This window comes from Anser brachyrhynchus (assembly GCF_964034855.1).
Source record: "Anser brachyrhynchus genome assembly, chromosome: 3".
NCBI lineage: Eukaryota > Metazoa > Chordata > Aves > Anseriformes > Anatidae > Anser > Anser brachyrhynchus.
The window spans coordinates 125,813,576-125,838,140 of NC_137696.1; the positions used below are offsets into that span (position 1 = coordinate 125,813,576).

Below are 24,565 nucleotides of genomic sequence, written 5' to 3' on the forward strand. Positions count from 1 at the left end.
TACATGAGAAGATAAGGAAACTGAATAAACTGGAGCTTTGTTTCCAGCAAGAGTTGGATTGATGTCAAAATGAGATGCCTGCTTTAGGGAATCTTCTCTCTTTCATTTCCCACTTTGCTGTTTCTCAACAGAAGCAGCAGTGTTACTATGGCATTGCTTGCTGCTGTTCGGTGAATTAAAGACGTGAGATTGTGTTGTCACTTCAGGCAGATTTTCTTCTGAAGAGTCAGGTTTCCACTTTCATTTGAATCCTCAGAATGTTGCTTCTCACTAATTCAGCGTGATATTAACTATACTCTTTGCCATCCCTTCCTCATCCCTCGTTAAGCCTGGCTGGCAATCATTCGTCTCCAACATCCACAGTCTTTTCTCTTTTAAGAGAGTGATCAAACACATTTAGAGTTTGTTATAAACAGTCCTTTTCCCACTGTTGTGTTCGGCAGTTTCTCTTCATTTTCCCTGTTCTGTGGGTCCCTATTTCCAAACCTACACTCCGTCTACTTTTCTCCTCTCCTCCCAGCCTGTCATTACATGCCTAATAGTTTTCCACTTTCCGTGTCTGAATTCCTTCTGCCCCTGTTACCACCAGCCTTCCTCACCTTTACATTTGCTCCTCTCTGCCTCTGCTCTCTTCTTCCTCCACTCCCCAGCTTTCATATCCTGAGATGTGTACGTCCTGAACATCCTCATTCCAGCTCTGCCTCTGTATGTAGTAAAATATGTCAGAACCAGTGAGTTCCAAACTTCAGACAGTGTTCTCAGTTTCGCTGTTCAGAATCTCATTAGTTTGGGGAAAAAAGGTCAGAAACCCAGAAGGAGAAATGGGGAAACAAATCGTGTCTGCATAGCACAGCATACCTGATGGCGCTTCACAGTTCTGCAGCTGTCGATAGGTCCAAAAGCAGTTTCTGATGGTTATCATCTACCATCACGGCAGCTCTTCTCCCTGAATTCTTTTGTCCCAGAGTACAGCATCAAGTTGTAGCATCGTGGTAACTTATCTTCTGGGCACACGGGTAACTTATCTTCTGGGCACAGAGGTGTTGCTGAAGAATGCTGAAACCATTCAGACATTCTAACTTACCTGCCTAAAGTTTGCTCTGGCTTTGGGTCAAATGAAGATCATCGCATGCCCGATCCATTGCTTGATTTTGGTTCCAGTGGAATTCTGCCATTTTGACCAAATACCACACCCTCCACCTCTTCCTAAACAGGATTGCTCCCGTGGGCAGGAAAAGTCATAAAAATAGATAGAATGAGCAAATGTTGATAGCAGGAAGGAGACAGAAGTGTCATGAGTAAAGTTGTAGGAAAAACATAATTCTTGTTTCACTCAGTATCTTAAGGAAAGCTTTCATATTTTTAATTACACCCGGATTATTTGCTAGTGTGCACTGGAGAAGACAGCTGGCTGGATTCAGCGCTCCTGTCTTAAGCACTAAGTAATTATCACTGGAGGGAAGAGAGAGCAGATTTGCAAGTGAGGACGTTTAACCCTTGAGCACCATGCTGCTGCTATACTGGCAGTAAGTATCAGGTCCTTCAAGAAAGAAGAAACAGGAATTAGTTCCTGAACAGATCAGGGTTAAAACTGTAAAATACATCCAAATAGTATGGCGTACAGTGGTGTGCCAACACCACGCAGTACAGTAAGCAAGCAGATGGTTGTGTTCAGCACAAGCCACATGTTCCTTCCAGTGCTTTTGAAGAATCCTGAGTTAGAGGTTTGCAAAATCTGAGTCTAAAGTGACAGAGGCATGTCCGTGCTCATCCTGCTAAAATGATGAAACAACCGTGGGGAGAAGCCTCCTTGGTTACAGTGGTAGTTTGGTGATACAGAAAAAAAGACACTGAGATTCTGAAATTAGTGATCTGGATCCAGACAGGTGATTTCTCACTCTTTGCTGGAAAATGCAGGAACCTCCTGATTCTTTCCTCTGTTTCTCTCCAATCCACTGACCGTCTCCTCTCCTTACCTAGCTTGAGCAGCCGTCCCAAAGACATCAGAGTTCAGATATCATTGGGGTTTTGGAGACTAGGAGCCATAACCTCTGTTCTGATAAGGTTTATACTGCTGGCCTTTGTCTTTATCCGTTTTTTAATCTGTTGTTGCCACGCACACATGGAAGGAGTAAGGTCAGGGACCGGGGTCAGCTGTACCCTACAAAAGCTCTTGGGTCGGTGAACAGTCTTTGTTGCCTTCTGTGTGACGAAGGGAGCAGCACAGCACAGACTTCTCCCCGTTAGGTGTGTCCCCGTACATTTTTACCATTGCTGTCGGGGGCCGTAAGCAGGTCCAGAGCAAGAGCTGGGAGCACTGGCCCAGCTCCCGGTCCCTGCTGCCAGCCCTGCTGGCATCCGTAGTGGAGCTGACGGGGAGGAACGTGCTGGTGCTGTAAGGTCTTTGCTTCAATGGCAGTTAAAGGAGATGCTGCTGATACTGAACAGCACCGTTTTGCATTTTGCTTTTTCAACCCTGCAGAATAAAGCAGTGGTTTCCACCCTTCGCAGCGGGGTTTGCCTCAGAGCTGCCCTTCGTGCAGACCCCCCCGTGTGCCCAGGACACCTGCCTCCATGGGGACCACGGCGGAAGGAAAGGGCAACTTAAAGGCAAACAGAACAATAACGAACCCCTGCGCATGGGCACAGGGGGAGCATTCGTGTGGTGCGGGTCGGGGCTGGGGAGAGCTGTGGATTTTGTGTATCTCGCCTGTATCAAGGCTTCTCGTGGGCTGTCCCACACCATCCATACGTCCAAGCTCAGATGTTACAGCCTAAATGGTAAGGCTACTACTTGGTTTAAACAATGTGGGATCTCCAGGCTCCGAGGGTGATGGTGTATGTTTATACTCAGCTTGGAGGCTGGTTGCAGGTGGAGCTCATCGTGTTTTTATCCTGGCACCTTTCCTGTTAAATACCTTTTCTCAGTGTCCTGCAGGAGACGGGATGCAGATGACACTGGTGATGCACTCAGGGGCATGGCTGCTGTTCAGTAGGGCCTGGACAAGCTGGAGGAATGGGCTGGAAGGAACTTCATGAAATTTAGTGAGGACTCAGACTAGTAAGGGGCAGACTAACTCCCTGCAATAGCACCAAGAGCAGCTCTGCCGAAAAAGAGCTCACGGTCTTGGTAGACACAAGCTGTAAATGAAGCTTGCAGCATGCCCTGGCAGCTTTTTGGGGTATTACAAACAGGAGGTGGAGGGGGGTGATTATATCTATCTGCTGATTATTATCATTATCATTATTATCACTCGTTATTCGACCTCTCCTAAAATACTGCGTCCCGTTTTGGGGCCAACAGAAGCCGACATTGATGAACCGGAGTGAGTTTCGGGGAGGCCACGGGATAGTGCTGGAGCGCTTGCCCTGTGAGGGGGGCTGTGGGAACGGGGCTCCTTCAGCCTGGAGAAGGGGAGGCTGAGGGGAAAACCGGACAGCAGGGTCTCTCTGTCCCCTCCAGGTGCTTCTGAGGAGGGTATTGATGGAGCCAGGCTTGTCACAACAAGCCCTGAATTATTCTGTGATGAGGACAGGACTCAATATATAAAGATTTATAAAGAAACGGAGATGATGCTAGCAGAACCTAAGTGTGAAGTTGACACGGAATTTAAGAAGAGATGTCTGATGAATAATTGTTTCCTTCCCTTCCCACACGTGCCTCAGCCACCACTGGCGTGGGCACCGGAGACACTGCACAGGGGAGAGCTGTGGGGTGGCAATGAACAGAAGCAGAATTGTTTTACCTAAGCTAAGAAAAATGCAGCAGTCAAATGGCATACAGAAGAGGAGGTGAACTGAACATGTGAAATCTTAAACATTTGAAGTGATTTGTGTAATAGAAGTATGGGATTCACACAAACACCTAAGCATACTAGTGGTCTTCGTAGTCTAATGTTTTCCTGACAGTCACCGTTGCCTGCAGTTTGTCTTCAAACAAGAAAAGAATTCGTCTTCAAATCAGAAAAGACTTTGTAAAAGCTTCCTTGAACTTGTTTATAGATTTTTGTGTTACTTGTATGAATACCGGGTCTCTCAAATACCGGCTCTCTCTCTTTTTTCTTGTTTTTTTTTTTTTTTTTTTGAAACCTTTTGACCTCAATAAGAGGAGATTGATTGTGATAGCAGAGGATATTTCCTTAGTGATTTTCATTTTTTTTTCTTCAGTTTGACTGAATATTTTTTGCCCACAGGACAAGCAGATAAATAGGAGCTATTTAATAGATAGGAAAAGAGAAATCTAACATGTCACTTCGTTACTTGTATCCTGTTGTTAGTCTTCCTCAAGCTGTGTCTGAAGGTCTGTCTTGTTTTCCTCATGTGGCAGGTTCTGCAGACTCCTGCGTATTTTTATTCTGGCTCCTAGTTCAAACTGTATTTCACTATTGTTATTTGAGATAGTGGATCTCTAGTTAACAGTCCCACTCCTTTGTATATATAACAGCATATTACTTTCTGTTACTTCCTATTGTGAAATTCAGGTGTATACTTAATCTGTTGTAATTTATTCTGTCAAATTTATTTGGGTTTTGAGTTCATTTTTGGAAAACAGACAGTTTGGTTTGGGTAAAAGCTGCAGTTTAACCAAATTGCCTCCTTACTTCCTTGTCTTAGTCATTTGTGTTTTTTAGGCAGAATTATAGTTGCCTTAACAGTCTTTTCTGAAACAAAGGATTTCAGTGTTCTATTCTTTATTACTTTCCTAATTAAAAAAGTCTTTCTTATTAGGTATCGTCTCTGCTGAATGTTTTTAGTAAGTTGCTACTTGCTTCTCCAGGAGATGGAAATGAATTACATTGTGGAACTTTTACTTTGAAGTTATTTATATAATTACTTCTTGGACCAACTCCAGATTTGGAATTCTTTCTCTTTGCCTTCTCTAGAGATCACTTTTTCACGAAACACACAACTTAAGAAGTTCTGCAACCATTAGCTTTTTGCTTTAAATGCAAAGGTAGGAAATGTCTCTACTTGTAGAACTGTATTTAAATAGACAGTATCAGTGTCCCCTGCAAACTGAACGTATTTCAGAAGCCATTTTAAGCTTTTGATGGACTTACAGTTAGAATCCAGCTATTGGTTGCTGTAAAACAAGATGTTTATACTGTGTATTAATAATTTCTAAGAATATTTCTAATATCTCTTTGCTCACGTTCTTCTGTCCTCTTCCCCAGGCCTTGAAACAGCAGCAGCAGAAGCAACAGCAGCAGCAATGCAGAGCAGGCATGCCCGTGTCGTCTAATCAGCATGTCCTCCTGAAGGCTGTCAAGGCAGCCAGTGACTCCACACCTACAAAATCTGGTACGTGGCAGTGGCATTCCTGTGTTTTCTTTTACGGTCATTTTCTCTGTAACTTGCTTTTTCTTGTTCTTAGGGGAGGAGAGGAGAAAGTCCCCTTTCCATATGGTATTCTTTCTGTTTCTGAAATATTCCAGCTTCTTGTTTCCTGGCTTTGGTTTTACTAGGGATGCATTCTGTTAAGAACAGATCTTGAATAGGTCTGACTGTGCCATTGTCTAGTTAAAAAGTTTTTTTCCATGACAAATGTCTTCCCTCATAGTTGTCTCTACACTGTAGTCAGGTCCTTCTCGTGGCTAAGCAAATTAGATGGCATTTCTTTTTGTATTTATTTCTCTTCAAACTGTCTTTTCATTTTGTAGTGTGGCTTTCGTGTCTTGTTCCAAAGATGTGCGTTCTTATCTGAAAGATCCTCAAGCGCCTTCCTGTATTTATGCTACATTAGAAATTAAAGAGATCGCTGCTTTTCTCTTGCTCATTCAACAACTTATTTGCTTCCTTACCAGCAGAAGATTTTCACTAGTTACCATAAATTCTTTGCAGTTATTTCTAGGCAGTTGCTTCCAAACTCTTCTCAGCGTAACTGCTTTCCAGGATGAGCTCCTGGTTCTGTAAACACGACTTAAGTTGTTTTCTCCTAGATGGAGCAAATGCTTCTGTGTTTGTATTGACTGATTAACACTAAGACCAAAATGCCGAAGGGCCCGGAGCCCCCGTGCTGTGAGGAGAGGCTGCGAGAGCTGGGGCTGCTCGGCCTGGAGCAGAGGAGGCTCCGGGGGAGCTCCCCCATGGCCGTCAGGACCCGCGGGGAGGTGCGGAGAGGCCGGAGCCGGGCTCTGCTCGGCGGTGCCCAGGGCCGGGCCCAGAGGCCCCGGGCCCAGCCCGGAGCCCCGGCGGCTCCCCCTGCCCCTCAGGCAGCACTGCTGGGCCGGGCGGGTGCCGGAGCCCTGGCACAGGCTGCCCCGAGAGGGGCCGGGGGCTGCTCCTTGGAGAGCTCCCCGAGCCCAGGGCCGTGGGGCTGGGCACCCTGCTGGGGCGGGGGGGGACAGGGGCACCCAGGGGTGCTCCCAGCCATCCTGGGGGGCTGGGATTTTGTGATTTACATATTGTACAGTTAAATTACTTTGTAGACCAAGTCCATAATTATTTTATCAATCCACAGTTTGTTGAGTCATCTGTAAACGTTACCAGTAGTGGCTCTGTAGCATCTCCCAGATCACCGATTGCCAATTTGCTTTTGTTCATATGTATGGCAGAAACCAGAGCAATGGGCATATCAAATCAGAGGCGTTTGGCCTCTGTTCAGCACGGTGTGTGAACAGGGTAGGCATGTGGCAGTGCTCTCGCAGAATCCCACAGGTTGTGCCCCAGGGACCTTCCAAGCAGGAGGAGATGCCTTTGTATTTCATGGACTCAGTGGCATTTTCTTCAGTGCATTGCCTAATCCGGAGGGTGGGTATGCTGACTTCGTAAATGCCTTGTGGCAAATGTTACAGCGTAAAAACTATTGTTGTTATTATTTTTGAGCCAGGCTCCTTATAACTTTGATTCCATCTGATTATCAAAAAGGCAATGAACAACTATTGTTTATTCAACAACTTCTTGCCACTCATGTCTTTACTAAACATCTCTTTCAATTGGAATAGTCCTACTGATTTTTCTCATTCCTCATCAGGAAAGCTATATGCCTACGGAGGCAGAGAATGAACACATGGTAATCAGGGTGCAGATGCATTGTGAATTTGTATAGCATTCTGATATTCTTAATTTTGTTCTTTTTCTAATAATTCCTAGCATTCCATTTACTTTTTTAGACTCAGCCAAAAGCAGGCATTTTCGTAGACCTGCTGAAATTCTGAGACTCTTTCCTGAAATATTATTTTCTATTTTAGGGCCCGACACTGCGTATATATGGTTAGAAGAGCTGTTCTTTTTGTACATCACTTCATGTTTCTGTGCAGTGAATCATGGCTGTTCTGTCGCTCGTTTATTCACTGGCACGAAGTATTTCTGCAGCTATAACGGGGAGCAATGTGTGTTGGGACCTAAGTCACGAGCACAGTTTTGGTACACAGGGTTGGTGTTATGTCGTGTGGAGCAGGGAGAGGCAGGAGCAGGATCAACAGCGCTGTGTACAAGGGGAAAAGAGGGTTCGCTTTTCGAGGCTGGGATCTCTACCAAAAAGCAAGGATCTCCTCCTCTCGTTCCCAGTTCCGCTGATTCTCATCCTACCTCACTTGCCTCTGCAGCACATACAGTCCCCGTCTGAAGTCCCTGCACTTTACACTAATTATCATGGGTAAAACTCTGTGCTGTCTGTCACACTCAGACCCTTCTGTGAGATGGCAGTTCCCTCCCCCTCGATAATTACGTCATTTTTTCCATTCTTCACCCTTGATCTTCTTGACTCATTTTGATTCATCTCAGAAAGATGAGGACCATAAAAATGTAAGCATTGAGAAAAATGCAGCAGGAGCTCTCACTGTAAAAGGTTTCTGCCAGGTGTCCCTGCACAGATGACGTGGCTGAGCCTGGCAGTCATGAAGCTTACCCAAAAATGGCAGAGAAAATGTTACACAAAAGATCACAACAAAATTGTATCTCCAATCTCAAATCCTAAGCTATTTTTAGTCTTCTTAAAAATGACTTTTTGGCAAGGCCTGATAACCAGGGTAATACCAAACCATTTTCTAAAGAAGGCGGCTGTGGCTTTATTAATATTATAGCATCTGTTACCCTGATTCCAGTTCCAAGCAGTCAGTCCTTCAGCCAACAAGCCTTGCTTAGAACAAGAAGCAACTGCCTGTGGAGAAAGAAACTGCATCTCTGCTACTGTGCTCATCGTTGCCAAAGTACTGGGCACAAGAACTGGAACTCAGTCCATCCCGTCTGCTACATCCCCTGCCTGACGCAGCCTTGGCTGGCAGTCAAGACAAGCTAGCAGTCTCTTAGGCAGTCCCTGGCATGGTTGGGTGTTTAGCACAGGCCGAACATCGCTCCCAAAAAGCAATCAGTGCAGCCACCCTGCCTGGGGACTCAGAAAGCTTAAAGCTGCGAACACGGCCAGTGTGTGCCAGAACATGGCCAGTGTGTGCCAGAACATGGCCAGTGTGTGCCAGAACATGGCCAGTGTGTGCCAGGCGTTCCTAGGGCCGGGGGGATGCCCAGTGACACCATTTAGTTTACTGGCATAGAAGCAGCCAGAGAGGATTACATAGCAATAAAATAACAGCAGCATGAGCAACACTTTGCTGCTGGACCTTCTCGGTGTGATTATATGAATTACACGTTTAGCTGAAATTCACTGGCTGGGTTAAAAACTCTGTAGTCATCGGAAACTAGCCCTAGGACCCTCGAGAGCTCATCTAGTCCACATCCTCTCCTCGGGGCAGGATCTCGTGTGCATTCCTGACAGATGTTTTCTTCAGCCTGTTCTCAGAAACCCCACCGATGCAAAGGCCAAAAACTCCCAGCAAGTCTCACCCTTCCTGCTTTGTTAACTTTATCCTTAAATTGTTTTTATCAGCCACCAATCAGAATCTGTTCTTGTTTTGGTTTAAAACCAAGATTTCCTGTCCTATCCACCATGGACATGCACATTATTTGATTTCTTCTCTCTACAGCCTTCTGCATAATTGGAGATGTTTCCTCATCTCTTCTGATTTTCTTTAGTATAAAATTCTTTCTGTGTTTTAGTGTGTTTGTTTATTCTCCCTTTCCAAATAGCCCTAAACAAATCCAAACCAAAACTAGACCAATCTGTCCTGGCTTGCTGGTTGTATACTGCTGGAATGTTTCTTGTAACATCTGTTCAAACATATGAAGGTTGCAGCTATGCTCCGTCCATCCATCTGAAAGAACCAGGCGTGCTTATCGACTGTACTTCATGCATCGTTTCATAGCAGAGTAAGGGAGGTGGGTACTGAGCAGCTGATGTTGTTGCCTGTTGTTCCCAGGCAGCTTTCTAGTTCAGATCCTTTCAGAAAAGCCCAGGGGAAAACAGTTAATCTCACTGTGCTTGTTTGAAGATCAGTCCTGAGCTGTGCTTGTGCCCCTTACACCTCAGCTGGTGTGGTGTGAAGGGGAAGCCAAAATCAATCCATTAGAAAATTGCACATTTCCAGTGGCCGTGTGAAGAAAATGTAGTGCCAGGTGCATAAAGTGTTTGGTATAAAATGATAGTTTAAAAGCCTTTTGCAGTTTCTCTGCTTATTAGGATTAAACCTGAATGCTTCATTAGCACAACTCTCAATACTGTTCCTGGAGGACCACACCTCCCGAGCTCCCCGCCCCAGGAGGAATTGCGTTTTCTCTTAGGGAAGTAGGAACAGGGGAGAAGAAAAAGGGCCCAGAGCAGCTAGGATATTCCCATAACATTGTTAGCTAACATGGAGTAATTATTAAAATAGAATAGTAGAGTAAATAATCTAAATTCATATTACATAAAGTGCTTAAAGTGTTTTCGGTCTTAATTCTTTGTGGTCCTGGGAAGGCTTTTGCCATTCCTGCGTGTGGCCAGGAGGTCCTGCTGCCCTGCACAGGCAGCACACCAGGCCCCTGGGACAGGAGGTCACAGCACATCAATTTCTCTCCTTATTTTGGTTTTACACTTCCCACGACATTGCCACATCCACTTTTATCGTGGGTGAACTTAACTATTTTCTTCCAGCATTTCTGTTTTTTATTTATTTTTTTTCCCTTCTCTCTCTGACTTGCCATGTTTTGCTGCTACATTGCAGTTTGTAAGGTGTGGTACGTTCTGCCTGTTGGTCTGTGCAGCCTTTCTGGTACTACTCTGAAACATGTTAGAGTTGTAGAATAGTTCGTGTGGGGAGGGGCGTCAGGGAGGCCTATAGCCCAACCTCCTGCTCAAAGCAGGGGCAGCTTGGCCTCCGCTGGGTTGCTCAGGGCTCTGTCCAGTCAGGTCTTGAAAACCTCCAAGGATGGAGATGGCACAACCTCTCTGGGCCCCCTCTCCCCTGCTGGGCTGTCCTCCTCGGAAAAAAAACTTTTCCTTATACCCCTTTTTCTCTCAGCCTCCTGCTCTGCACCCCTGTGACAACCCTGGCTCCATCTTCCCGATGGCCCCCTGTAGGAACGAGGTGGCCACCCTCAGCCCTTTCTTCTCTATCCTGAACAAGGCCTGGTCCCTGTGCCTCACCTCACAGGGCAAGTGCTACGTCCCCTGAGCATCTTGGTGGCCCTCAGCAGAGCTCAGCCCTGTTTCTTCATGTCTTCATTGTACCTGAGAACCTGGGCCAGGACGCAGAATGGAGGAGCGGTGTAACGAGTGCTGACTAGAGGGGGATAACCTCCCCCCTGGATCCTGGGGACCTGCTCATGCGGCCAGGAGGCCTTTGGTGCCGGGGCACACTGCTGGCTCCAGTTCAGCCGCTGTCCGCCAAGATCCCCCGGTGCCTTGCAGCAAAGCTGCCCCAGCCTGCCCTGTTGGCAGGGGTCCTTCTTCCCTGGGGGCAGGACTTTGTGTTTGTCCTTGTGAGGCTCCTGCTGTCCCTTGCCTGCAGCCTGGCTTGGCCCCAGCGGGTGGCTGCTCTGTCCTCGGGCACAGGGGGTGCTCCCCGCAGTTCGGTGGCACCTGCAGACTTCAGCAAGTCTTTTGTCCCCTGAATAAAAACGTGAAGCAGGCCAGGTGCCCAGAAGCACTCGCTTGTCGCCACCCTCCAGGCAGAGTATGGAGCATTGCCCACCAAGTCCGACCATCCAGCCACTGTCCCATCCTGTTGTCCAACCATCCAGACCCCGACGTCTCAGCGTGTTCGGTATTGCAGGACGCAATGTCACATGTCTTGCTAAAGTTGAGGTAGCTGGCATCCAGCTGATTTCCCTCATCCACAAATCCAGTCATTTGATCCCAGAAAGTAATGAAGCTCCTCAGGCATGATTTACCCTTGGTAAATCCATGCTGACTGCCTCCAGTCACTATCGTCTCCTTTGTGCGCACAGAAATGTGCTCCAGGAGGGCTCACTCCGTTATTTTCCCAGGGATGAATGTGACTATCCTGTATTTTCTCAGATCGTCTTCTTGCCCTTTTGAAGGTGGGTGCAACATTTGCCTTAGTTGTGGGGAATCTGCCCCAGTCTCCATTTCTTTTCAAAGATGGTAGAGAGAGGCCTGTAAGGACACGGGATTCGGCGCCGTTCCATGCGTGAGTGGACACCTGCTATTGCGTGTACACCTGAAGAGAGCAGAGAAGACCTCCTCGTTTCCTTAACTCATCTCACTTAAAAAGAGGAGAGAAAGGAAGGCAGGGAGAATCTAGGGAAGAAACTCTTCCCACCAGCAGTAAAAAACACTGCTACAGAAAAAAGGATGTGGGTGGCACTGCTTTGTAAGGAAAAACCGTAGTGGTAAAATCACTAGTTCAGCTAAGTGGTGACTTGGGATGAGGACATGAAAATATCTCTGTTTGAAAGAGGAGGAGGAATTACTGAGGTTGGTCTAAAATAATACAATTTAGAAAAATGGGTAAAAATTTAGAAAGTGCACATAAGGTACGAATAGGTTTTTTGTGACACCAAAGTCTAGTAGGAACTGAAGCTGCTTCTGAAAGGACATTTTAACAAGATCATCACAGGATTGGATATGGATGGGAAACAAGATGGGACCAAACGGGAAGTAGACTGAAACCATAGCTGAAATGGGTGTCTCTTTATTTTGTGACAGTCTGATAGCTACAAAAGGCTTTTCTGCTGTCAGCCTGTTGGGCAGTAAGTGAGTGCTACAAGAATAAAGGCATGTAAGTATCACAGAAGTGCTTGTCCCAGAGCTGCCGGGATTAGGGTACACGTGTTAAAGAATCTTTATTTCAGTCCAAACAGATGTCTCGTAATATTTCTTTGTACATCCCTGTGTTTAAATGTTTCAATTTCCTGTGCAGCTTGGGAAGGAAAGCAGTCAGATGGACAGTCAAGCAGCCCTCAGAACTCCACCTCCAGTTCCTCTCCCTCTGTTAAGCTCGATAACTCCTTGCCAGGGCTGGGGAAGAAGCCATTCCAGAGATCTGACAGGCTCCATGCAAGTAAGATATTTATTTTTCTGCTTACAGAGATTTAGTTATTCTGATGACAGAACAAAAGCCTAAATAGCAAAACTGACTAAAATGTGCATTTAATTCCATTGCTAAAGTGATTTCTTGACAATCCTGGAAGGTGCTCCTAATACCTTCTGTATGAACTAGGATAAATAATTCAAACTTGCCATATACAAATAAGCCTTTGCTTACTTCTTATCATCAGGGGTTTCTGCCTTTAAATTTGCAGCTTACAGTTTGAGAAGCAAAGAAGGATTTGCATTATTTAGCAGACTTTTTCATGTGTTTAAGATACTTCGGTAACATTAAAAAATAAAAAAAAATATTAAAAATAAATAAATCCTTCCCAGGTCTTTATACCTCAGACCCCAATGTTATTCAGCTTCCTTTCAGTTCATTTGAGTTAGATCTTTCTCAGCTTTCATGACCTTTTGTGGTTTCTTTTGCATATACCAATGATGAAATTAACCTCAGTGAACGTAAGGCCATGCTGAGGTCTCCATCTATGCTAATTTCCTTTATCACTGGTAAAAAAAGGCACTTTGAGGGCATGTTTCATTTGTCCTCCACACAGCTAGCTGATGTGCCAATGCTTGCATTTTAGACACCTATATACATTTGGTGGAATAAAATAGGATATCGTTATTTAAATGACACCTTGCCCTGCCTCTAGAGGTCACAGGAAAAGGAAGACAGTAAGTTCTCAGCCCATAACTTCTCACTGCATACCGTACCCAGATCCCATCAGTTCAAAAGTTTCACTCACCCATGAGTCCTCTGGGGTTTCTCTAATCCCCCATCCTCTGATTTGCTGTTCTGAGCAACTCATTCTTTGACAACAGATAGCCATAATTTAATGAAGAGCTACTGATCATTTTTTAGTAATTTTATCAATGAGGAGGATGTGGCCTTGCTTCTAGTTCTGTTGTTTCTATTACACTTATTAGTATCACATTTGGCTGATTTGTCAAATTTTTTGTCTCCTCAGTTCTGAATTCCTTCTCTCTCTCCACTGCCTCAAGGCTCAGACACATTTACAGTGCCATGTGAGATAAGGTTGCTTTTGCAATTGCTATCTTGGCCATAAAAAAAAAAGTAAAAGGATTGTGACTAATTGAGGTAAAACAATTTCCAGGTTCTAAAATTCATACAAATGAAATATTGGGAGAAAAATGTAAGGCAAAGGAGTGCTCAGGTGCCACTCAGGGCACTTGTATCAGTGAACTCAGTCAGATGGGAACAGTGCAGCTAGCTTGAGATGCCTGCTCTACAGTCTAGCTTCAGCTCTCACTGTGAATAGGAAATTCTGCAAGTCTAGAGAAGTTACAAACCTGCAGAGCCATTTCCTGAACAACTTCTGAGGGAGCAGTCTTCCCTAAATGGAACAAGTCCTCATGGAATGTATTTTGTTAGGTACCGTTACCTTAAAATAAGTGCTGTGATCCCTGAACTCAGGTGGCACAGGGTCTGTCTTAACATCAGCCATTTTTCTAGTAAGGCACTTTTAATCTAAGCCTCAAAGCATGTGGTATTTTGCCAGTAATAGACAGTAGATGAATCCAAAGGAAATTGTGTACATGGTACAAATGCTTTCTTCAGTGATAGCTTCTGAATTTGCAGTACGTACATGAAGCTGGCAGTAGTGTAAGGGTTAAGGCTGGATTTCCTGGCTTTCAAACACAGAAAAGGAAAGAGGAGAAATATTGCATTTTTACTGCTTTGTCTAGTGTTGTGCTTTCAACACGAGCAGAATGAGCTGATGATTTTTTCTGAAATGCTTTTGCTCAGAATAAGGTAGTAAAGTCCAAGAAGAAATGCAGAAGAACAAACTGACCTTAACTAGAGGCTTAAAATAGAAAATTGATGTGGCTAAAAGCAATTCTAGAACACCCCCCCTGAAAAAGAGTCCTTGATAGTCCCCAGATAGATACCCAGGATTCCTAGAAAAGCTTGATTAACTGACACAGGGTATGATGTATTAGGTATGGAAATTTTCTGTGCCAGAAAGGACCTCCCACATTTTGTTTTTAGCTATGTATATAACGTTTTACAAAGGTAAACCACGTATTATTTCAAGTTAAGGTTTGAAATGCCACTTTGGAGTGAACTCTGAAGGAGCATTTAATCCTCACTTAGGTAAGATGTTACTCGTGTCTTTTTCATTCTTTGCAGGGCAGCTGAAGAGAACAAAATGTGCTGAAATCGATGTGGAAACCCCTGACTCCATCCTCGTGAACACAAACCTGCGGGCACTGATCAACAAGCATACGTTCTCTGTTCTGCCTACGGAATGCCAGCAGCGCCTGCTGCTGCTGCTGCCAGAGGTAGACAGGCAGGTAAGTTATGTTTCTGGTGTGAAGAGAAGGTAGGCTCTTAGGGGTCAGCTGGGAGCATCTCCAGAAGTAATTCAGACAAGACGTCAACATCTATGTCCACATCTATGTCAACATCTAATGGGATAGACTTTTTTTCTCTGTGTACAGTGCAAAATACTGGAAAATTCTTCAGTGATTTGTTTGGGTATTTGTTGCTACCAGATAAAATAATTCAAATTTGATAAACCAGTGGCTTAATTCCATTCAGTCAATTGCATATTCCCAGCTAAAAATGTTTCTGTTACATTGGACTTGATGAGGGCCTGGAGCAATGGTTTCAGCATCTTCCTCTCCTGTCCTCCCCCAGACTCATCAGCACAGGATTAACCCTGCAGCCCTCTGTACAGGTGCCTTCCCACAGGATGCCTAAACGGATGGAGGAATTTAGTTCCGTCCTCTTCTGTTTCCCATTATGTTGTGTTACTGCTGTCAAATTCTGGATTTGGTAGAGTGAAAACTGAGTGAGTTCTCTATTGCATTTTAATATTGTCCAGATTGCAGAGTAGACTGCAAAGAGCTTGTGTCCTGATCTGAAACACACTAGAGTAAAGGTACCAAGCGTGCAAAGTGAGTCAGCTTTGGAGGCCCTTTATATTTTGGGGATTGTCTGCTTGAAACCTCTTTGTGCAGGAATAGAGGGATTTGAAAAAGTAGAAAAGTACTCAGCGGGGAGGAATGGGTGAATATTTTCTGGAAGTGGCACAGAAGAAACAATGAAGGTTTTCACCCAACTCTTCACTAAACAATTTATGTTAACTGGAACAATTACCATTAGTCACAAGGGGGTAAGAACTCATCCTTCAGTACTGAAAGAACCGATGAGAGAACCTACTGAGAAGTTATTTTCATCTCAGATGGATCTGATGAATTTCATCCAAAGGGATAAATAAAATCTGGCTGAACCAGTCTCGACATCACAGCAGTTTTCTTCAGCAGCTTGTGGAAGACAGGGATGACACCAAGAGAGGAGAAAAGAACAAATGTTGCACTTGCATATAAAAGGAGGAAAAAACAGTGAGTTCAGGAAGTGAAGTTAAATCTATTCATGTGGAATACCAGAGAAGTTACAGCTAAACCAAGAATACTTCCTTCCTTTTACCTTAATCGTATGTTATATTTATCATCATCATTCCTGCCTCAACTGGCCTAGGGTCTTAAGAGCAAAATGGGCTTCTGCACTGTGCTTCCACTGCAATTGTAGGGTTGTTGATTCGGGTGCATTAACATATGTGCCTAGAGCCATTCCAAAGGAATGTCCTTTAGATATCTAGAATGTCCTTTAGATACCAAGGCTGGCTTCAAGATGCCACTCCAGAGGGATGTCTTCTGTATGTCCCGTCTCAGATCTGTGAGTCCCTTGAAGACGTTTTGCTGTGCAATGTTCAAACTAGTACCAGCTGCCTGCGTTTACACACCTTAGTCATGCCCCGGGAGTCGACATCTCAGCTCGTTACTCCAGGCTCCTTTTACAGCCAGTGGAGATGCAGTTGGTACAGCCAGCAGCACGTGGCAACATACAGGTGTCTGCTTCGGGGTGAGAGCTCAGTCCTGACCTACACACACAGACGGCATGATCACTATGAACCGTGAAGGGATGCCGACCCAGAAGTAGACACTTAGAGCACAGACATGCGTGTTTAGTGAAGTTACATCCATTGTTGTGGCTGTGCTGCTCTTTGGGGGTTCACAGAGTGTTAATAATGCATCTGGGTCACGCAGCTACCGTGTGATCTGCTTTGCAGAGGATGCTCTCCTGAACAGATACTGTTCGCTTGGAGTTAGGAAGAGCTGTAACATTTTTTGCTGTCTCACAAAGACCTATCTTCAATGAGCATTCACTGGGGACTTGTTAGTCCAATAAATACTTGAAGGAATTGTTTTCTAAGTCCTGTTGCCTTTGTAATAATTAGGTATGTGTCAAAATACAATGTGGTGGAGTTTGCAGCTGGAGTTTACTGGCAAGAAGCTCACAGCAGATGGGAAGACATTTCTGTCCTGACTTTTAAGTTTAATTATCCTTAAATTCAATTAGAATTTGACTGAGAACAACTTTTGACTATTTAAATAATATGCTTGGCTCCTGAGAGGACAAATTCTACATTTCACTGTAGTAAATCTCTTAGAGCAGCCCACCACATCAAATCGTGATATGTTCCAAAAACATGTCAGACTTTGCTGTAGTAAACAGAAGAAGTGAAATGCAAAAGGTCGCATAACTGTTGTGTTCCGCGTGGTAGTAACTCCCTCTGAGTTACTCCAGTTGGTGCCTCTGTAAAACAGAAAGGGGGTACTTTCTGAGACGCAACCGAGTCAGCCCTGCAACAGTTGCCTGTGCTCCAAAATAAGGTGCAGGCAGCACCCTGTCTGCTGTAGAGGATAGTCTGGTGAATTCTGTCCCCTGTAGCTGATCGATGAAGGTTTGGATTAGAAAATAAACTTCTGGTTTTGTACATCTCGATAGTGGCTGGCTGTGCAGCTGCTCCTAACTTAAGTGCCTAACTCAATCTTAACTATGAAACCTCCTGTTACGTCCTGTCCTGCATTTTAACTATCTGCTCACAAATGAGGCCTCAGTAAAAGCAGTGTTTCTCTTTACCAAATCCTGCACCACTGAAAGTTCTTCCACAGATCTTCCATTATAATCGGATATATCCCAAATTTGGACAATAAGATTTCGCTTGTTTGCTCTGATTTATTACTTATACAAGGAATGGAATCGCATCTGTTTTGCCCACAGCAGGTTTTTGTGACTTCCTGACTGATAAGTATATTTTTGTGTTTCTAACAGAGAAAGTTCCATGTTTATTTATGTGATGATAATGTCCCACCATGATATGTTCCAGTCTTAGCCTTATTTCATTTAATATTTATTTATATTCATTTATTTTTTATTTCGTTCTCATTTATGTCCTATGCTATAGCTTGACTGTCCTATTTGGTTAACCATATTTTGAAGACTGAATTGGTTTTGAGCTTCATCTCTTTTTTTTTTTTCCTGAAGCATTTAGGGAAATGATTATATACATTTCAGAGTTACTTTAAGATGATACTTTTTATGTCCTTACTTTTCCCAGAAGACGGCAGAGCTGGATGGTAGTTCAGGCAATATCCTGCATTGATTTTGCAGGGCAAAGTGGATCTGCAGAAGCTTTTCAGCTTTTCATGCCATTCTGTTTCCTTGCAATTCTCCTTGCCACCTGTATCATGTGCTGCTCATGTATGTTTGTGCAGCAGCCAGGTTGGAGACAACTGGGCTGAAGCAAGGAAGAGGAAAATTTATCAGAATCTCCTGGATCCCAAACTTGGCACAGCCTTAAAAAGCCTGCTTATTTTCTTCCAAATGAGATGAAGACCAATTTTAGCAAGATTTGTGGCAATGTTGCAACTCTTGCTCTGTTTTCAGACAACATAACATGACATTTGCCTTTTCAGTTAATTAATGCTATTTGCTTTGTTATGTATTCCAGGTTGGGGCAGATGGTTTGATGAAGCTGAGTGGCTCTGCATTGAACAACGAGTTCTTCACGTCAGCTGCCCAAGGCTGGAAGGAGAGGTTGTCAGAAGGTAAAACTTCTCCTGACAAAGAAGTGAAATGCTAGAAGGCTTTCGGCTAACGAATGTTTGGGGGAATGTATGGAAGATATTTGATGGTGAAATTGAAGCACTGGAGTAACTTATTAGGCAAAGACTGTAGTCAGTGTAGCTCATGCGAGCAAATGCAAGCCTACGTCTTTGTAAACTACAACTCATAGGAGGGGCTGCAGGAGGGAATTATCTTTTGAACTTATGTGGAAAAATGGGCAAGTCTTCGGAAGAAATGACAAAAGAAGGAAAAATGCTTTCAAAATGTTGGTGAAATGATAGCAAAGATGTGTTATTCTTAAGTTTAGTAGCTAAACATAGCCCACTGCTAAACTCAGTAGGGAAGGTAAATTACATTCCCGGAGTAATGCGCTTCATCATCAGTGAAGTCATCTAGTTGGTACAGCCAATCCTTTGAGCCATAATTTTTGTATACCGTAAAGACAGCCCTTTACTAATATGTAGGACACCTGCACCTTCAACAGTCATTTGCATCTTGAACTTAGAGGTGCTAATTCCATGATTTGATCAGATCAGATCATCAGAAGTGCACTCATTCGTTGGCAAGGGACCATTTCCTCTACAGAATTCAGCCATGAAGCTGTTTTTGTAAAGACAGCAGCATCAATCAGGACTCACTTCAGGGAGAAGGGAATACCATTTACTCATCACAGACAATTGATTTTTAAGAGGCTTTTCCATAGAAAATGTATCCTCTTCTGGGTCACCCTTTATATTTTGTGGATTCTGGATGTATCTGTGCCAATAAACAGACAAGGCGTAGACCTCAGCTGTCTGTACTGCATAATTGTTGAAACTCCCCCCTGGTTTGGCTCTCATCATTTAGTGGTTTTCCTTTAATGTCTTCTATAAAGAAGACCTTTTGTCCATTCATGAGTACACATCCAGAGGGTACAACAATGTTTACACAAAGATCTTCTCACCAGATTAAAAACAAAACTGCTGTAGAACCTGCTGTGGTGCTGAAGCTTGCAGCGATCAGGGCGAAGGCTGGAGATCTCCACTGACATTCTCACTGAGCAGCACGTCACTGCCCAAGCATCAAAGCATGGTGGCACTGTGGGCAGAGCAGTCCTGAAGGCTTTCTTCAGCTACTCTTCAAGTTGCTGATGATTCATAAGAAGGCTGTTTGGAGTCACCCACAGTTTAATATAACATATGCACGTGTCCTGGATGACAAACGGCGGTTACTTGCCATGTTTACGTTTGGCACCCACGCTGACACGTCTTCTTTTAGAATTCCTCCTTTTTTTCCAGAGATTGAGGAGACTTAAGTGCTGTGCACCACAGACTGCCCATTTTCAGTTGCATGCTGAGCAAGAAGCTTTTGATGTTCTCACATGCACACTTAACCACAGCCACCCATGGCTGTCATTTCCAAGTGCCATATTGCTCTGCTGTCTGCCTGGCAATCTCTTCTGAGCCTTCAGAAAGTGGCAGTTATGTAGTGCACGCATACGTCCAACATATTTTTGTATATATATTCATATTTATTTAATAAGCACCGTTTCACACAAAGCATCTATTGGCAGCCAGAGCTGACACTGACAGCGAAAGCAGTTGGGACTGTCTGGCAGAAAGCTGTTGCCCACCCACTGCAAGGAGGAGGCAGCAAAGAAACACCTTGCAGCTCCGGAGAAATGCTGAGGTGTCGCAGGCAGGGCTAGTGTCACAGGCTGTGGAGGGGACTTCTGTGAGATATCACTCTCATCTGGAAGTGTGAAGGCTTCTGTGGTTATCCTAGTTCACTTTATGCAGATATCCTTTATTGCATTTTGCAGGTGAGTTTACACCAGAAATGCAGCTAAGAATACGTCAAGAGATAGAAAAAGAAAAGAAGGTTGAGCTGTGGAAGGAACATTTTTTTGAGAGCTACTATGGTCAGAGGTAAGACCTTCAACTGTCTTTTTTATCCCCCTCATTGCCTGCCCAGACACACATGTTCTGTGCTGTTAGCGTGCTGCCCACCAATACACATTGCTCTTCATCAGTCCTGAAACCTGAACAAGGTCTAGCTTCATCCTTCTGTCACAGAACTGAGAAAATATCTTGAGGTATGTAGGTCAGAACTGATGTGTTCGCTATCATAAGGTTTCTAAGTCTTTAACTAGTGTAGCATTGTTTTCTTTATGTGAGAATGTCCTTTAGATCTTCACATATTAACCTTTCCCCCTCCTTACTGTGATACTTTGAGACACTTCCTTCCTGTGGTTCTTCTAGTGTCAGTATTCTGGAGGATCCACAGGTGTGTGGTGTTTGAGTGTACCGTGAGTCACCTGCTATGTAGAATCTTGTGTTTTTCCCCACATCTTCAATCAGACATACATTCAGTTAAACTCCCAGGTCTGTAAATATTTCATTCTGTTTCTTTTGGCTTCAAGATTTTCCCTTTTTTGAGGCTTTGGAAAGGATTTCAGGTTTCTGTGTGAATAACTGTGCTAAGAAACTTGGAAATTACAAGATGCACATAAATACCTGATGCTGAATTTCTCATCCTGCATCTTTACAGTCAGCTTTTATGCTTCTCCTTGGACTGTCAGCTAGTTTCTCTTCCATTTGTCTATGGCGTTTTAACCCTCTAGAGCATTCGGATTATTGTAAGCCCTATTCTTACCATTCTGTGTGTTGGTAGTTTGGGGTTCCATGAGTGAGTAGGAGCCTGGTGTGTATGCGTGTACATATGGAGTACTGAGTAAAGGAGTAAGTATTTTTAAAATAACCAGGTTGAGAATGCAAGTGATCTGGTGGCATTTCACAAATAAAGATGGATGAGCAGTACAGGGAAATATTCCCAGATTTTTGATGATGGGGAAAGGCAGCAATGTTGGTTCTAAGCTAAAGGTACTTCAGCAGTTCTGGCACTAGCCACGTTCTTCTGGAAGAAATGGTGGGACACTTTTCGGGAGCTCCCTTCCAGCAAATGTCACCATATGAGCTTCAGTCAGATGCAAGCTGTGCAGGGTTTGCATGTGGTAGAGAAATGGCTGTGGTGGCTAGTAAAGGAAATGTTTACTGTTGGGCAAATCCTTTTGGTTTGCAGCTTGGAAAATTAGTATCTGTTTAGCGGACTAGATCTAATGTATGTTCCATATATCTTATTTAATTGGTTTTAAACATTGCTATTAAATTCTGTTTCACTTGGAAGTACTAACAGTAGCGAAGGATTTCAAAGATCATGGCATAAAATTAGGTGTTAAATATATTCAGGGTATCATACTTAGAGAATCCACTCTGTTCTCATAAGGGTAGTATACTTTTTGCAAGAACGTTTCACAAAACAAAAATTCTGTTTTTCTTGTTAGTTCTGGACTAAGTCCTGAAGAGTCCAAGAGACTGACAGCAAACACCAGCCCTGCCGAGACAGAGGTTGAAAATCCAGCAGCTGAACAGCCAAAATGCATGCCAGCCTCTCTGGCACCAGTCAAAGAGGAGATTACTCCTCCATTAGAGTCTAAAGCACAAGCAGTCCAGGCAGCACCCGCGATGAAAAAAGGAGGAGAGGAAAGAAGAGAGGACACGCAGCCAAAACCAGCCAAACCTGCAGAGGCCTCAGTTTCCCCAGATGGCTGTGCAGCGAAGCCTAGCGACCGCCCTCTCTCTTTAAAAGAGAAAGTACAAGGAGAATCCACTCAAGAGAAACCACAATCTGCTGTCAGTCAAAAGCCAGAAGAGGAGAGGAAGCATGCTGCATCAAAGGAAGCGCCAGTAAAAGAGACTGTGAGTACCTCAGTTTTGGCCCTGAGCAAACCAAAGAGCCCTGAAGCAGGTGAAGTAGTAGCAAGTGCGGCAAGTCCAGTGATTACTCCACAAACACCAGAAAAGAAGTCCCCTGCAAATGAAGAAATGGAGGTCAGTGTTGAAGGCCATAAGAGGAAGTCGGAGAGCCGTGAAGAAGGTCTAACCACTCCCGAGAAGAAGCCCCGCATCATGGAGAACTGCCAGCACCACCAGTCGTTTCGGACCCAGCCGCAGTCCTTTCCTGCAGCTGGGACCCAGGTGCCACGGGTACCCCCGCTCAAGGTAAGGAGAAACCGAGACAGATCCACAGGGTGGCTTTGTATCGATCAGCTCCGGTGGGAGCTTCACTTCTGGTTATGCATGTGAATTACGTTACCTGCTTATTACAGTGATAGAAATAGTTGGTGCAAGACCACAAAAGCTTGGCTGTTTGCTAAAGGGAATCAGCTGGCTGGCTAATCAAGTTCAGTTAAGCCTCTCATACACATGCATCTGTTAAAGGGTCTGCTGGACCAGACGCTCTAGCATGCAAGCCCAAGACTGAAAATAATAAGGAGCACTGCAGGTCACGGTTGGGAGCTGGGGAGAGCTGCAGAGGAATTACAGGACTATACTAACAAAGGGACTTGTAGCCCAGGAGTGCACAGAACTTTGTAGACGTGTGAGTATCCCCCTTGGTACAATAATAGGTCTAGAAAGAATGCTATTAGCAGCTCGATAGATTTTATCAAGTCCGAAAAGTAAATTATTTGCCTGTGCTTAAAAAGACCGTCTAGAAATGATACGGTTATCATTTATACCAGCTGAATGCAGTGGAGTGTCAGACTAGGTAGCAGGGAAAGGCTATTTTAGGGAACATCTCAATTCCAAAAGTCCTTTAGTGCCGAGTCGTAGCGAGAATGAAAGGAAATTGGCAATAAATCACTGAAAAGACACAGAAAACAGAAAGGAAGCTTGAAAGGTCCCACACTTTGGCCTGGACAATGCAGTTCTCTTGCACTTGAGATCTAGGTCATAGGATGACACACCTGCTACTAAACTTCCAGGAAATTTAGGGAGGTGATTGTCCCCCTCTACTCTGCCCTTGTGAGGCCCCACTTGCAGTGCTGCGTCCAGGTCTCGAGCCCCCAGCACAAGACGGATGTGGGGCTGTTAGAGCGGGTCCAGAGGAGGGCCACGAAGATGATCAAGGGGCTGGAGCACCTCTCCTAGGAAGAAAGGCTGAGAGAGCTGGGGATGTTCAGCCTGGAGAAGAGAAGGCTCCGGGGGGACCTCATCACGGCCTTTCAGTACTTAAAGGGGTCTTATAAAAAGGATGGAGAGGGACTCTTTACTTGGATAGATAACCATAGGACAAGGGGGAATGGTTTTAAACTACAAGAGGGGAGATTTACATTGGATGTTAGGAGGAAAGTCTTCACTCCGAGGGCGGTGAGGCACTGGCACAGGCTGCCCAGAGAAGCTGTGGGTGCCCCATCCCTGGAGGTGTTCAAGGCCAGGCTGGACGAGGCCCTGGGCAACCTGATCTGGTGGGTGGCACCCTGCCCATGGCAGGGGGTTGGAACTCGGTGGTCTTTAAGGTCGCTTCTAATCCAAGCTATTCTATGATTCTGTGAAGTTCGCATTGGTAGGTAACAAACACTCCCATTTCACACATTTGATACTCTTTCAGAAAATGACTGCAAGATTGCACACGTACGGATAACACTAATGCTTTCTTCAGTGATGTTATGCTCAATAGTAGACAGTAAACAGATGAGCAAGCACAGAAATTTTATTTGTAGTTATATATGCGGGAATACGAGTTTGTTTTTTGTAGAACAGGGCCTCATTTGGGGCCTTAGGCAGAAGCTGTAAGTGGAAATCTGCAGAACTGCTGTGTTTCTGCATGTTCTAAGAATTCTGATCTCCTATTAAGATTGTTCTTACTAAGAAATACACAAACACAAAAACAAAATTTTAAAAGTGGTTCGTTGTTCAAACTAAGTTCATTAATAAGTATAGCGCAAAGGTAGGCAAGTATTAATAAAATCTGTTAATAACACAAAATTCGGGAAAAACAAATATCATGCAGGGTGAGCGATTGACCTTCCAGTGCGAGGTAATAAACATGGCATTTAATTTAATAATACAGAGTGAATTTATGGGTGATTGAAAATAGTTTCCTCTGTAAGGCAAAGACATGTCAGTCTTCAGAAAAGAAGAAAGTAGTGAACTGGTTAATTAGACGATGGCTGGGAGTCAACAAGGTGTTGCAGATCTGTGAAGAGAAATGTTAACCTTATAAGATATTAGTTTAAGCCTCTACAATGGAGACAGAAAAGCACCAACATTAGTGCCCTGCTCTCATCATTTGCATTCTAGAAAGAAAGAACTTACTTACACAAATAAACTGTAATGATACGGGGAGTGGAGAACATGTTTTAGAAGAAAGGACTAAAATTTGGCATTTTATTTGAAGACACAGTAAATAGAGAATATGACTAGTTTACAGGAAGA

The 24,565-nt window shown here is 44.2% G+C and overlaps 1 protein-coding gene across 4 annotated transcripts in view; it reads left to right on the forward strand.

Moving 5' to 3' along the window:
* ASXL2 (ASXL transcriptional regulator 2) overlaps positions 1–24,565 on the forward strand; it is a 115,283-nt gene that overhangs the window by 80,219 nt on the left and 10,499 nt on the right. For all 4 annotated transcript variants that reach the window (XM_080584181.1, XM_080584182.1, XM_080584184.1 and 1 more), the window contains 6 exons: positions 5,175–5,301; positions 12,198–12,338; positions 14,523–14,686; positions 18,193–18,289; positions 20,110–20,215; positions 21,631–22,348. In XM_080584181.1, the coding sequence (XP_080440307.1) occupies positions 5,175–5,301; positions 12,198–12,338; positions 14,523–14,686; positions 18,193–18,289; positions 20,110–20,215; positions 21,631–22,348 (1,353 nt within the window). The remainder of the gene's footprint in view (positions 1–5,174; positions 5,302–12,197; positions 12,339–14,522; positions 14,687–18,192; positions 18,290–20,109; positions 20,216–21,630; positions 22,349–24,565) is intronic.